The 12,384-nt window shown below is 36.5% G+C and overlaps 1 protein-coding gene across 1 annotated transcript in view; it reads right to left on the reverse strand.

Moving 5' to 3' along the window:
• Positions 1-829: 829 nt before the first annotated feature.
• The window catches only part of PTGR2 (prostaglandin reductase 2), a 40,039-nt gene continuing 28,484 nt past the window's right edge, over positions 830-12,384 (reverse strand). Inside the window, exons 4-9 of the mRNA XM_006865540.1 lie at positions 9,679-9,849; positions 8,647-8,856; positions 5,021-5,142; positions 3,306-3,393; positions 1,971-2,010; positions 830-906 (exon numbers count right to left, since the gene is read on the reverse strand). Coding sequence (XP_006865602.1) covers positions 830-906; positions 1,971-2,010; positions 3,306-3,393; positions 5,021-5,142; positions 8,647-8,856; positions 9,679-9,849 — 708 coding nt within the window. The remainder of the gene's footprint in view (positions 907-1,970; positions 2,011-3,305; positions 3,394-5,020; positions 5,143-8,646; positions 8,857-9,678; positions 9,850-12,384) is intronic.

A 12,384-nucleotide genomic window follows, 5' to 3' on the forward strand; every position in this document is an offset into this window, starting at 1 on the left:
CCCTATTAATGCTTCTGTGCCAGACACATGGGCAGTCACAAGGTCCCACCAGAAAGCCTTTCTGCGTCCAATTTACTTTGTAATCAGAAACAATAAAAATAGCTTTTTTTATTTTAAAGGAAACCAGGACAAAATGTATTTTGTTTATTAATCAGGATAAATCTCATTTTGTACACTTCTTAATTGGGTAAGTACAAATTAAGTGATTCAGCTGTTGGCAGATACAGACAAATCTCAAAAAGAAAGGAGTATCATATCTAACAAAACTATTATAGAAACCAAATTCTGCCAAGGCTGACTTTCCCAGGAAGTTTAAGGCTATTCAGATAAATGCATGGAACTCATTGCTGCAAAAATGTTAAATTTTAATATTAGCATTATTTAAAAAATATCTGAACTAAAAGTTGATTATTTTGAGCATAATTTAAAATTTCTAAAAAAAATTTTTTAGCTCTATTTTGTAAGATCCCTAAACAGTTACATCAAATCTATAGTGGCTTCAGAATATCTAACATATGTAATAAAGCTTCAACAAAGAAAGAAAACTAGATCAGGCTGACTTGACTCTATTACTGTACCTAACTAGGTAGCAGACATTTAAGATCTGCTGTTGTTGAAGAGTGCCGTCAAGTTGGTTATGACGCATAGCAACCTTGTATAGGGTTTTCAAGAAAGAAGAAATCAAAATACCTAAGAAAATATCACCTATGTTCACATTTAAATTAAGTTACCTGTACTCTAAACATTTTGTTTGTAAATGTAACTTGAAAATCTTTGTGAACTCTAGAGAAATCTGTGTGATTTCTTTGATGACCCACTCTTCCAGAAATTACAAAGTGAATTCTTCTGAAACACAAACTATCTGCTTTCCAGTGTTACCTCCTGTCATCATGGACTGGAATGCAGCTGGAAAGGAAAAAATGAAGTTATCTGACAAGAGCAATTTCACTATCATACTTGTTCATCAGGAGGTCAGACTAACAAAATACACATGAGTACTTTGAATCATTTCTTCAATAATTTTAACATTAATACAAGCCATTGTCAAGAAAGAAGTCTCAAATAAAACACTGATCAAGCTATAGAACAAACTAATTCAATTAACATCTTAAAATATTGTCTTTACCCTAGTGAGAAATATTGTCTTTTACATTGATACTGGTGAGAGGAAAATATAGAAACAAAATGTCAGTGAAAAGAAGATTTATATAACTGTCCCAAATATTAGGAATCTAAGCAAGTTTTACTAGGTAAATAAGTGAAATACACATTTGTTATGCCAGACTAATTAATGAAATTTATATTTTTGGTAGTTAACATATTAATCCAGTATATTAATTTTTTTCAGAAAAAAAAATCAGTTTGATTTCATCTTTTTCATTTAAAATGTTGAAATCTGTTAAGCAAAAATAAAAACTGATTAAATTATGAAATTTTGCATAATCTTATGATGCCTCAAACCAAAAGAACTCATCGCTGTCAAGTAGATTCCAAGTCATGATGACCCCAGCTGTAAAGAGCAGAACTGCTCCATAGGGTTTTCTTGGCTACATATCTGATGGAAGTTGACTGCCAGACCTTTCTTCCAAGGTGCCGCTGGGTAGGTTTGAACTGCCAATCTTTAGGTAAGCTGCCAGTGGCAAACTGTTTGTACCACCCTAGAATCATTCAATCTGAAAAACTTACCTACAGGCTAGAAAAATTACCTTTTTTTTTCATAAACTATTTATGAAATCAAAGAAACACTTATTTAATCATTTGAAATGTGAAAATAAAACCTTTTAAATACCAGAAAATTGAATTATCATAGAGTTTAATAAGATACTTAAGGAAACTTGCAGGACACTTTTACAGAAAACAAATGTTATCTTGTTTTAATTAAAAAAAAAAACTCAGTAGTAGAATTAAAAGAAAAAGAAGTATTTATGCTGAAAACATGTATGTTAGAAATAAATCTACATTCATCCTACCTCCCATGTTTTCCAATCCATTTATCATAGTCTCTTTGATCTGTAAATCAAAATAGCTAGATTTAATATTCAGCCCTCAATGTTTCTATTTAATAGTTCCTACTTTTTTTTTTTTTTTTTTGCTAAAGGCAGCAATATTTTGTCTAAAAACAGATATTTGTTGTATCATTCAGACAGCCCAGAAAAGTTTTCATCCATTGACTTTTTAAAATAAAATCCTATTTTTCCATTGTTTAGACTTTAGTTGGTAGCTATATAACCCCTTTCCATAAAACAAAGTACCCTTCAGTTCTGGAACTGAACTCTTCCCCCATGGCTCCATTTTCAGCCAAACAATAGGCAGGTCTCTAAAGGAAATGCTCCTGAAGTCTGCACGCCTTAGAATAATCAAGCCTTTGAGATGAAAAGGGCAGCAGTGACCCAAGGACACAGTTCAGAGGGTTAGGAAAGAAGGAGGGATGGAAATGGAAACCAAAGGTAGAAGTGGGATAAGTGATGTTACATTGTAGGAATTGCAATCAATAAAATGAAACAACATGTGTATGAATTATTGGATATAAAACTAATGTAATGCTCTGGTCTGTAAACCTTCACCCAATTCACAATTAAAAGGTTAAAAAAACAACTAAAAGTACATAAGCACACATATACAACTTTGCAGCCTGTACATGTTTCAAGAACACTCTAAATCATGGTTTACAGACCCTACTTAGCAACTCCTGATTTTCAACAATCAACCAAAAGCTTTATCATAGTGTCCAGGAAAGGCAGGAAAGAAATGTGGTGATAAAGAGGTATGGGACACTAGGAGGTGTTTACTTTGAGAAAGTACAGCTTCTAACATGTAGTTGTTGTAACACATATTATATAAATATTTGTTAAATGAATATTATTATAATTATATATTTAGAAAATGCCCCTTGATTTTATAATGTAATCTACGGAAAGTAAAGCTCAATAAAATTTTAGCCAAGGAGAGGGTTTACCAATAAGGAAGCTATATTCTCTTGGGAGATAAGGTCTCTTGACACTGTAACTACTGTGAGACGTGTGAGAGCCAGAACTGGATAGGACTACATTGTTTTCCATTTTGCAAGTTTTCCACCTTTGACAGGGTGTAGGCTTACCACTTTTCGATCATTCGTTTTAGGGAAAAAAATATTTGAGTTTTCCTCCTCTGACAGGCTTCTGCCTTACTCAAGCTGTAATGTCCAGTAACATTTTCACTTGTAGGAATTTTTATTATAAAGACTATTATGCTTGCTATAATAAATTAAAATCATATTATCAAATAGTAAGAAGCATTATACTGATAAGTATAGAAACAAGTTTTACCTTTAGTTTTCCTTCTTTAAACCACTGACTCAGCTGTAGGATACCAGGTTCAAATCTGTCCTTATAATTTAACACCATAAATCTTTCCCTGTAGTGGGGGAAGAAAAAGATAATGATCAGAGAATAGGGAAGGAATGAAAGAGTTAAAAATCAAAGCTCTGGTATGTAGTGGGTTATGAATTGGGCTGCTAACTGCAAGGTCAGCAGTTTGAATCTACCAGTGACTCTGCGGAAGAAAGATAAGGCGTTGTGCCGCTCACAAAGATTTACACCCTCGGAAACCTTATACAGGGGCTCCATGAGTCAGAACCAACTCCACAGCACATCACCACCAATATCTAGCCTTCAAATATTATCACTAAAGCACACCAATCTGATCAAATGTAGTGGTTTTCTTTTTAATGTTTTATTGTGAATTATGTGATAGTTTACATGGGAGAACATTAGTTTTACATTCATTCTATTGTATATTGTTTCATTGCCATGGTTACAATCCCCTCCATGCAATCCTTATCCCTCAAATGTAGTTTAAAGTATAGTTGCAAGAGCTCTGGTAGCGTAGTGGTTACGAATCAGGCTGCGAACTGCAAGGTCAGCAGTTCAAAACTACCAGCTGTTCTGTGGGAGAAAGATGAGGCTTTCTGCTCTTGTAAAGATTTACAGCCTCGGAAACCTTGTACAGGGTCGTTATGAGTCAGAACTGACTCTAAGGCCCATAACAACAACAACAACAACAACAGATATACTAGCCTTCTATTGTTTTTGTCTATTCAAGATCTACACTCTCTCTTAGTAACAACAGCTTTTCCTTTATGGGTAACACCTCCTCCCCCTTCCTCTACACCTCCTATGACTAGGTCAATTAGCACTATTAAGTATCAGCTTTAGGATACTACAAGGAGAACTACTCTCTTTTTGCTTGGATTGTTAACCTGGTAAACTGTTGTACTAGACCTACTGTTTCCTCTTGGTACCACAAGGGGAGAGCCTGGAGAGAGTCACAAGACAGCAACGGCCAGAGGTGAAGGAAAACTGAGTCCTGATGTGACTATAAAAACCCTGGAGGCAGCCAAAGCTAAACTGATTTATGCATCAGAAATAAAGAAATAAACCATGCATAATCGTGTTTCTGACCTGCTCAGATACACGACTTAACAAATCTCCTTTACACACTTCAGCCAGGGTACACTGAATCTCTATCACATACACACAACCGAAAGAATTCTGACTGATGGAACAGTGTCTTATGTTTTTGTTCTTTTAAGACTTCTGTTAGGGAGCAAGTTAACCAAAACCTAAATATTGAACTGGCTTTAAAAATCTGTATTTTCTATCCAAAATAAGCAAATGCACAAAGACTAATAAGGTTTACACCAGGGGTGGGCAGGAGGGAGCAATGAGGAGGTATTACTTAAGAATACTGACTTTCTGTTAATGGTGATGGTTTTACAACAGGGTAAACATAATTGTCACTGAACTGTACATGCAAAAATGGTTCAAATAAGAAATGTTCTGTTATATATATATCATCACAATAAAATATTTAAAGATGCAGATTTTCAAGTTTTATCTAATACAACAATTTCAATACATTTCATATACATCTTTAGTATAATAAAAATAAAATAAAATAAGAATTTCAATACATTTCATATACATCTCTAGTATTTAAATCCTCTAGATTCAGGTAGTAAGGTCAAAGGGGTAAAACACACCTTGTGATGTTTTTTTCTTTCCGGATTGCTTCTACAGCAGGGGCCAGTGGGGGAGGATAAGGGACATCCTTGTTGTACTGAGAAATTTGACCACACAGGATGATGTGGCTGTTTGGGTTCATCTGTTCACAGAAAATTGATTATACTTTAAGATATATGTCTTTCCCATGTTTACAAATTTTAGCTGTCTCAATAAAAGCCGCACTGACTATTGTACATAATCCTTTAGTGCCAAAGAATTTTGTTTGAAAGATTTACCCATTATTATTTTATTATAATATTAAGTACCACTATCAAGATGGTTCCGACTCATAGTGACCCTGTACAGGGTTTCCAAGGAGTGGATGGTGAGCTTGAACCTCTGACTTTACAGTTCAAACCAACCTTGCAGTCCAGTACAGTATACACGTATGTATTTAGCAGTTTTAATTAGTCTAAATACACTCTAAAAGGACATAGAATTACATTAGTGTTCTTGTTGTTACTTTATTAGTAATTGTAGACTATTTCTTTAGATTTAAACAACATAATAGCTGTGGGCAATTTAACATAAAGAACTGTGCAGTGTATGAAGTCCTGATACGGCACTGTAGGATATGAGCTGCACCGTGAGGTCAGTTTGAGCTGCAAGATTGGCAGTTAAAACTCACCACCTGCTCTTTGGAAACCTATACAGGGTCACTAAGAGTCGGAACTGGCTTGACAGCACTTAACAACAACAATAAATAAATGCAGTGCATGGATTGCAACTCATTGTAAAGAAAACAAAAAGACTGAGGACTAAGTTTAAGGACTAAGCTGTGCCTGACTCAAGTCATGATATTTTCAATTGTCTCATATGTATGTGAAAGTTGGACCATGAATAAGAAAGAATCAACGTATTTGAATTATGGTGTTGGAGAAGAATATAAAAGTACTATGGACTACCAGAAGAACAAACACATTTGTCAAGGAGCAAGTACAGCCAGAATGCTCCTTAGTAGCCAGGATGTTAAGACTTCCCCTCTCATACTTACAACATGTTATCAGGAGGAACCAGTCCCTGCTAAAATGGAGGGCCAGTAAAAAAGAGGAAGACCCCCAGTGAGATGGACTGACACAGTGGCTGCAACAATGGGCTCAAACATACCAACTGTGAGGAAGAGGATGGCACAGGACAGGCAGTGCTTCATTCTATTGTACACAGGGTAGCTGTGAATTGGAACCACCAAGACTACACTTAACAAATGCAATGTTGATACTCTATAGCACTATCAATAAATATACTCAAATTCTTGTGATCTATGAAAATCTACTCCCTGCCCAAAGGCAAAGAAGTCCTGGTATGGTGCTGTGGGTTAAGCACTGGACTGCAAAGTTGGTTTACACTGTAAGGTCAGAGGCTCAAGCTTACCAGCTGCTCCTCAGAAACCCTATATAGGGTTGCTATGACTCGGAACTGACTCAATGGCAGTTAACAACAACAATAGCCCAAAGCCAAAGATCTCTGGTGGCATAATATTTAAGTGCTCAGCTGCTAACTGAAAGATCAGCAGTTTAAATCTACCAAATGGCTCTGAAGGAGCAAGATCTGGCAATCTGTTTCTGTAAAGATTACAACCTAAGAAACCACATGGGGCAGTTCTACCTCGTTCTGTAAGATCACTCTGAGAATTGACTCAAAAGCACATAATAGCTCACAATCAAGGGCCATGGCTGTGAGGCTGCTGAGGGGACAAATTTCACCATTTTAATTATGCAGCTATAATTTTTTCACAAAAATAAACTGTAGTGGAGTGGCTAGAGGTACAGAAGATATTTCTTGAAAGAAAGACCAGCAGGGAAAAAAGGAAAAAAAAAAAAAGCAGACTGTGTGGATGTTACAAAACCAAGCAAACTGTTCGCTTGGGAACCATCAAGGCAAGAAAAGTCAGCCCATCCAGATAAACCTCCTTCCAAGACTGAAAGGGAACACACAAACAGGCTTGTAAGCTCGCTGGTGACCACCTTGGTCTACTTGTGAGTGGAACTAAGGGAAAGGCAGCTATGAAGACGCAGGCTGAGTTCGGCCATGTTCCATAGACTCCTGTCAACCTTGAGATAAGATAAGAGGAAGAGCTGGTTGATCTGAAGTTTGGGAAGACTTGGGAACTCCTGAGCCCATTGACACTTACCTAGCCACTGGGGCTAGAGCTGTGAGTGAAGTGTCCAGTTGATTTGAAGTGGAGGGAAGCATACAAGAACACCCAAACTTGCAGAGAGTACTCATTTGGCCTAGCTTGGATGCTTTGCTGATCAGAATTCAATTAGAGAAAGATAAAGAAGTTTGAGACAAGAAACAAGTGTAAATTGTTACAATTTGATGAACTTGACATTTGCTCATGGATGTAGTTGCTCAAAATTCTAACCAAGAGGGAAGGAGTCTTCACATCAAGGATCAAGCCTATCCCCTCTGAATTCACAGGGATAGGCAACTTAGACATTGGCTACCAAAAATGGGGGTGGGGGGAGGAGGCTATAAAAGCATGAAATGGCTTGCCTAGTTTCAGAGCAAGGTGGGGTAGGGTAGAATCCCCACTGAATAGTTTTCCTCTTATCTAGATGGGTCTGGTGAAAGGCGATGGCGAAGACGGGATAGGATTCTTTTTATTCAATAGTGAGTAATTATTATCATGACTAATTGTGATTGTCAAGGAGCTCTGGTAGTGTAGTGGTTGCGAATCGGGCTGCGAACCTTAAGGTCAGCGGTTCGAAACTACCAGCCGCTCTGCGGGAGAAAGATGAGGCTTTCTACTCCTGTAAAGATTTACACCCTCAGAAACCCTGTACAGGGTCGCTATGGGTCGAAACTGACTCGACGGCACTTAACAACAACAATTGTGATTGTCACAACTGTAAAGGTAGAAGATGTGTAACCAAAAGGGGGCTGTAGTTAATCTTTCATTCCAGGAACAGAGGACCCTAGGACTATCAAGACGGGAGAGCATGATGGGAGTGAGGGACCCTAACCAGAAAAGCAGAGACACCAGATATGGTGACAGAGGTGATGGCATGCAGAGATGGAGCAGCTGAGGACTCTAGACTCATGGAAAGAGAAAGGCTGTGTGTTGGTGGGCTTGCAAAATGTTCCCTTTGGTCCTTTAAATGAAAAATTTTTTATGTGTATTTTGTATATATCAAAAAAAAAAAAAAAAAAAAAGGAATAGAGGCAAATACTGTTAACCAATGGTACATGGAGGGAGTTATAACCATTGCAGTGAAACAAAATATGACTGGTTGAGTGTAAAACTGATATTCTGCCCTGTAAACTATCACTCAATTCACAATAAATGCTTAAAAACAAAAGTCCTAGAAAAAAAAAAGTTATAGGTAAAATATTGCTAGCAAAGAACTGAAACTGATGCTTACACTACAACTCTGCAAGCAAATGGAATAAATATCAGCAAGATCTATTTGGTCACTTAATTACAGTACTTATCATCAACATTATTCATTACAATGAACCTATAATTTTCTAAAGTTTTTTCTCTCAGTACCAAGAGATAATATCATAATTGGCAAATGTTGTAATATACATTTTTTATCACCATAAAAAAAAGATAAATCAAATGGAATATTCAAATTTATAACAGAAACAAATGAACAACCTGACTTATCACTGCATCAGTGATGTCACCACCAACATTGTCAAAGTAAACATCCACTCCAGCTGGGCACAAATCTCGGAGTTGTTCTGTCACGTTCCCTTTTTTATAATTAATTGCAGCATCAAAGCCCAGTTCTGAGGTCAAAAACAGGCACTTCTCATCTGTCCCACAAATTCCCACCACTCTGGAACAGCCCAGCAAATGGCCAATCTAGGGGAAAATTTTTCAAAAGTAAATGGCTTTATCTTGTCACATTTGAATGCAAAAATGTGAAAGTATATATTACAAATATCTGAGTGTCACGCCACAATTGAGGTTACATCATACCATTTGTAGCTAAAAGTAATTTGATATCAAAATAATTCAGGTTGGGGAAAGAGTGTTATTGGTATTAAAAAAAAATTTAAATTAAGTTAAATAATAGCAGATTTGGTTTGAATGTTAAAATTTCACAATTTCAAGCTGATTTTATAAAAGGACTCTTCAGACCCAAAACATCACGATGCCACAATTCAATATTTTTCAGGCTTGTGAGGAATTAAAAACAGAATGAGGATAAAAAACAGTGTTTCAACTGTTTCACACTACAAAAAAGCTATTATCTGTAAAATAATACACTTATGGGTCTATTAAAGATTTACTAAGTTTCCAGAAATGCAATGAATATTTTCTTTTTGAGAATTAAAAAAAATATATGAATTCCTTTATTTTTTCTAATTCATGTTAATTCCAGGCTTACTTACATAGTACTTACTATATGATTCTCTTGTTTCATATTGATAAGAGCAATGATACCTCATTTACCAAGTCTATTTTTGGTAAATGAGAACAAGAAACATATAATCTATAATATTTTTCACATTTTTATTGAGAGTGTAAATAGTGCAATAATACTCTTTCTGTCAGAACCATGTGAAAGAACAGTGTTATATTCTATTTGCTCCAATTTCCTTAATTTTATATTTTAAATTATATATGCCAGAACATTAAAATATGATTACTTTTTAAGATAATAATTCTCCAAAAGTTTACCTGCCCAGCCAAAGATCCACAAGCACCAGCAGCCCCACTGACAACCATTGTCTGATTGGATCCGGCAGTTATATGGCCTTTTTCCTGTACTCCAATTAAGGAAGTCAAACCAGGCATGCCTATAGCTCCAAGAAAGTATGAAAGGTGTCCATCCACAAGTTTGGGGTCTACCTAACATAAAACAGAAACCTTTTTAAAATAATAGTGAGAATTCCTTGTTTTAAACAACATTGCAGAGACAAGTCAAATATCCTTTCTAAAATAGTAAAAAATCATTATATCTTGGTAAAATTGTATAATGTACTTATATAGAGCATTATACAAACCAAAATAACAACAAATATTACTTCTCTGTAATAGATTTGTAACAGAGAATCGCATATAAGAGACTATTCTTGGCATTCATGGAGGCAGGGCTTGATGGTGGATAGGGTAGAGGTGCAGTGAAGATCTCCGTCAGCAATACCACAGAATACCAGACAAAGCGGATCCAGGGGAGAGCTCCAAAACTCTGAACCACATATATAGGAATATTTTCTAAAAGTTTGAAGGCTAATAGCTAGCGGAACTTGTAGCAAAAGAAATCTTGTACTTTAGAATCTGCCAGGCTCAGTGGCCTGGAGCTGACAACTTGGGCGAGACCAAATGGCAAGACGAAGACAGGGAGCAAACAGACTCAACACGGAATAATGCCGCAGGAACCTCGGAGCAAAGGTGGACAATATATTTTTTGATTTTGCTTTTTTCTGATTTTTTTTTTTTGGGGGGTATCTGTTCATTGGCCCCTCATGGCCTGCACACCTCCATTCTGGTGACTAGAGGGAGTGCGTGAGCGACTGGACACCCCTACTCCCACCACTGGTGGGTTCTTCTGTCACGCATGTGCACAGATACCCTCAGCATTTAAAGGGACAGGCAGCTCAAAATGGCACACCTGGCCCTGAACTGTTTATTGATAGGGAAAAGGCCAGAATAGGGGTGTGGAGAGGGAAAGAGTTTAAAAACAAAACAGGCCAAAAATTAAATCCTGTAGTACAGCATAACAACCAGCACTGGCATCTTGAAATTTATCAGATGGCTTTGAAGGCAACAAGCTGAAAAAGGATATTAAAGTCATACTCATATTCAGCTCTATGGGCCGGAACTGACTTGATGGCACTTCATAACAACAACAACATATTAGGCTACAGATTTTTTTTTTCTTCTCTCTCTCCTCTTCTTTTTCCGCGATTATAGTATCCAATCAGTTTTTTTTGTTTTGTTTTTCCTTGCTTTCTTGCTATTGCTGGGGTTTTTTGTTGTCGTTGTTATTCTTTTGTATTTTGCTTTTGTTCTGCCTTTTACACATAGGGGCTCTTTCTCTCCCTATACTACCCAAGAAGAGACAGCAATTGCTTCCATATAGTCAAGATACATTCACACCCTATAAAGCCCCACAATCCAGGCAAGAACCAATACCAACTGCCATACATCAGGGAGGCAAACAACACCTGTGAAAGTTACTCTGAGTTAAGCAATAACAAGAGTAAAAAGAGAAGTCCACCTCCTGATTACATCTACTTGGAGGCAATCAGAAAGCATAAAGAATACCAAAGCACACACTCAATTAAGTATTAAGGCCACAGATAAACATGGCCAAGAAGAAAAAAAAGATGACCATATCAGCACACATCAAGAAACAAGATAAAATGTCTGAGACAAATGACCTTGAGGTAGATCTGGACTCTGGAAGGAGGGCAGGCCTTGGAAATGCCTGAGAAGCAATTCAGAAAAATGATTATAAAATGTTTCAAAACATTTTACAATGGAGTTGAGAAAAATAAGGAAGTAGTCAGGAAAGTGTTACAGAACAATCAAATAGGATAGATACAGCACTGAAAACAATTCAAACCTTATAGAAAGAGGTTCAAACGATTAATAATAGAATATAAGAAATAGACAATACACTGAAAGGGAAAAGGAGTAGAATGGAAGAGATGGAAGACAAAACTAGTGAACTAGAGGACAAATCTCTCAATACCATTAAGATAGAAGAGCAAGCTGAACAAAGGTTAAAAAAATCCAAAGACGGTCTAAGATTCATGTTGGATAACATGAAGAGGAATAACTTAAGAATTATCAGCATTCCAGAATAGGAAGAATCACACAAGTCCACAGAAGAGATAGTTGAAGAGCTTCTTTAAGAAAATTTCTCTAACATCCTGAAAAGTGAAAAGATAAACAATCAAGAAGCTCAACAAACCCCAGAAAGGATAGACCCCAAAAGAAAATCACCAAAACATATCATAATGAAGCTCTCCAAATCAAAGATAGAGAGACAATCCTGAAAGCAGCTAGGGAAAGAGAAGTGTTACATACAAAAGCAATCAAGTCAGATTAAGCTCGGATCACTCAGCAGAAACCATGCAGGCAAGAAGGCAATGGGGAAACATATATAAAACATTGAAAGAAAAAAAAAAACAACTGCCAAACAAGAATCCTTTATCCAGCAAAGCTATTAATCAAATATAACAGTGTAATCAAAACATTCCAGGATAAACAGAAGCTAAAGGATTTTGTCAAAACCAACACTGTGCTACAAAACATCATAAAGGGAGTTCTGTGGACTGAGAACCAACAAGAACAGAAAACAACCAGAGATTGACATATGTGGTAGAACCTCCCAGAACTAAATCGACAGATGGAAGAGTCGAGAAAATAACAAAA

Source organism: Chrysochloris asiatica, unplaced genomic scaffold (assembly GCF_000296735.1).
Source record: "Chrysochloris asiatica unplaced genomic scaffold, ChrAsi1.0 scaffold00079, whole genome shotgun sequence".
Classification (NCBI taxonomy): Eukaryota; Metazoa; Chordata; class Mammalia; order Afrosoricida; family Chrysochloridae; genus Chrysochloris; species Chrysochloris asiatica.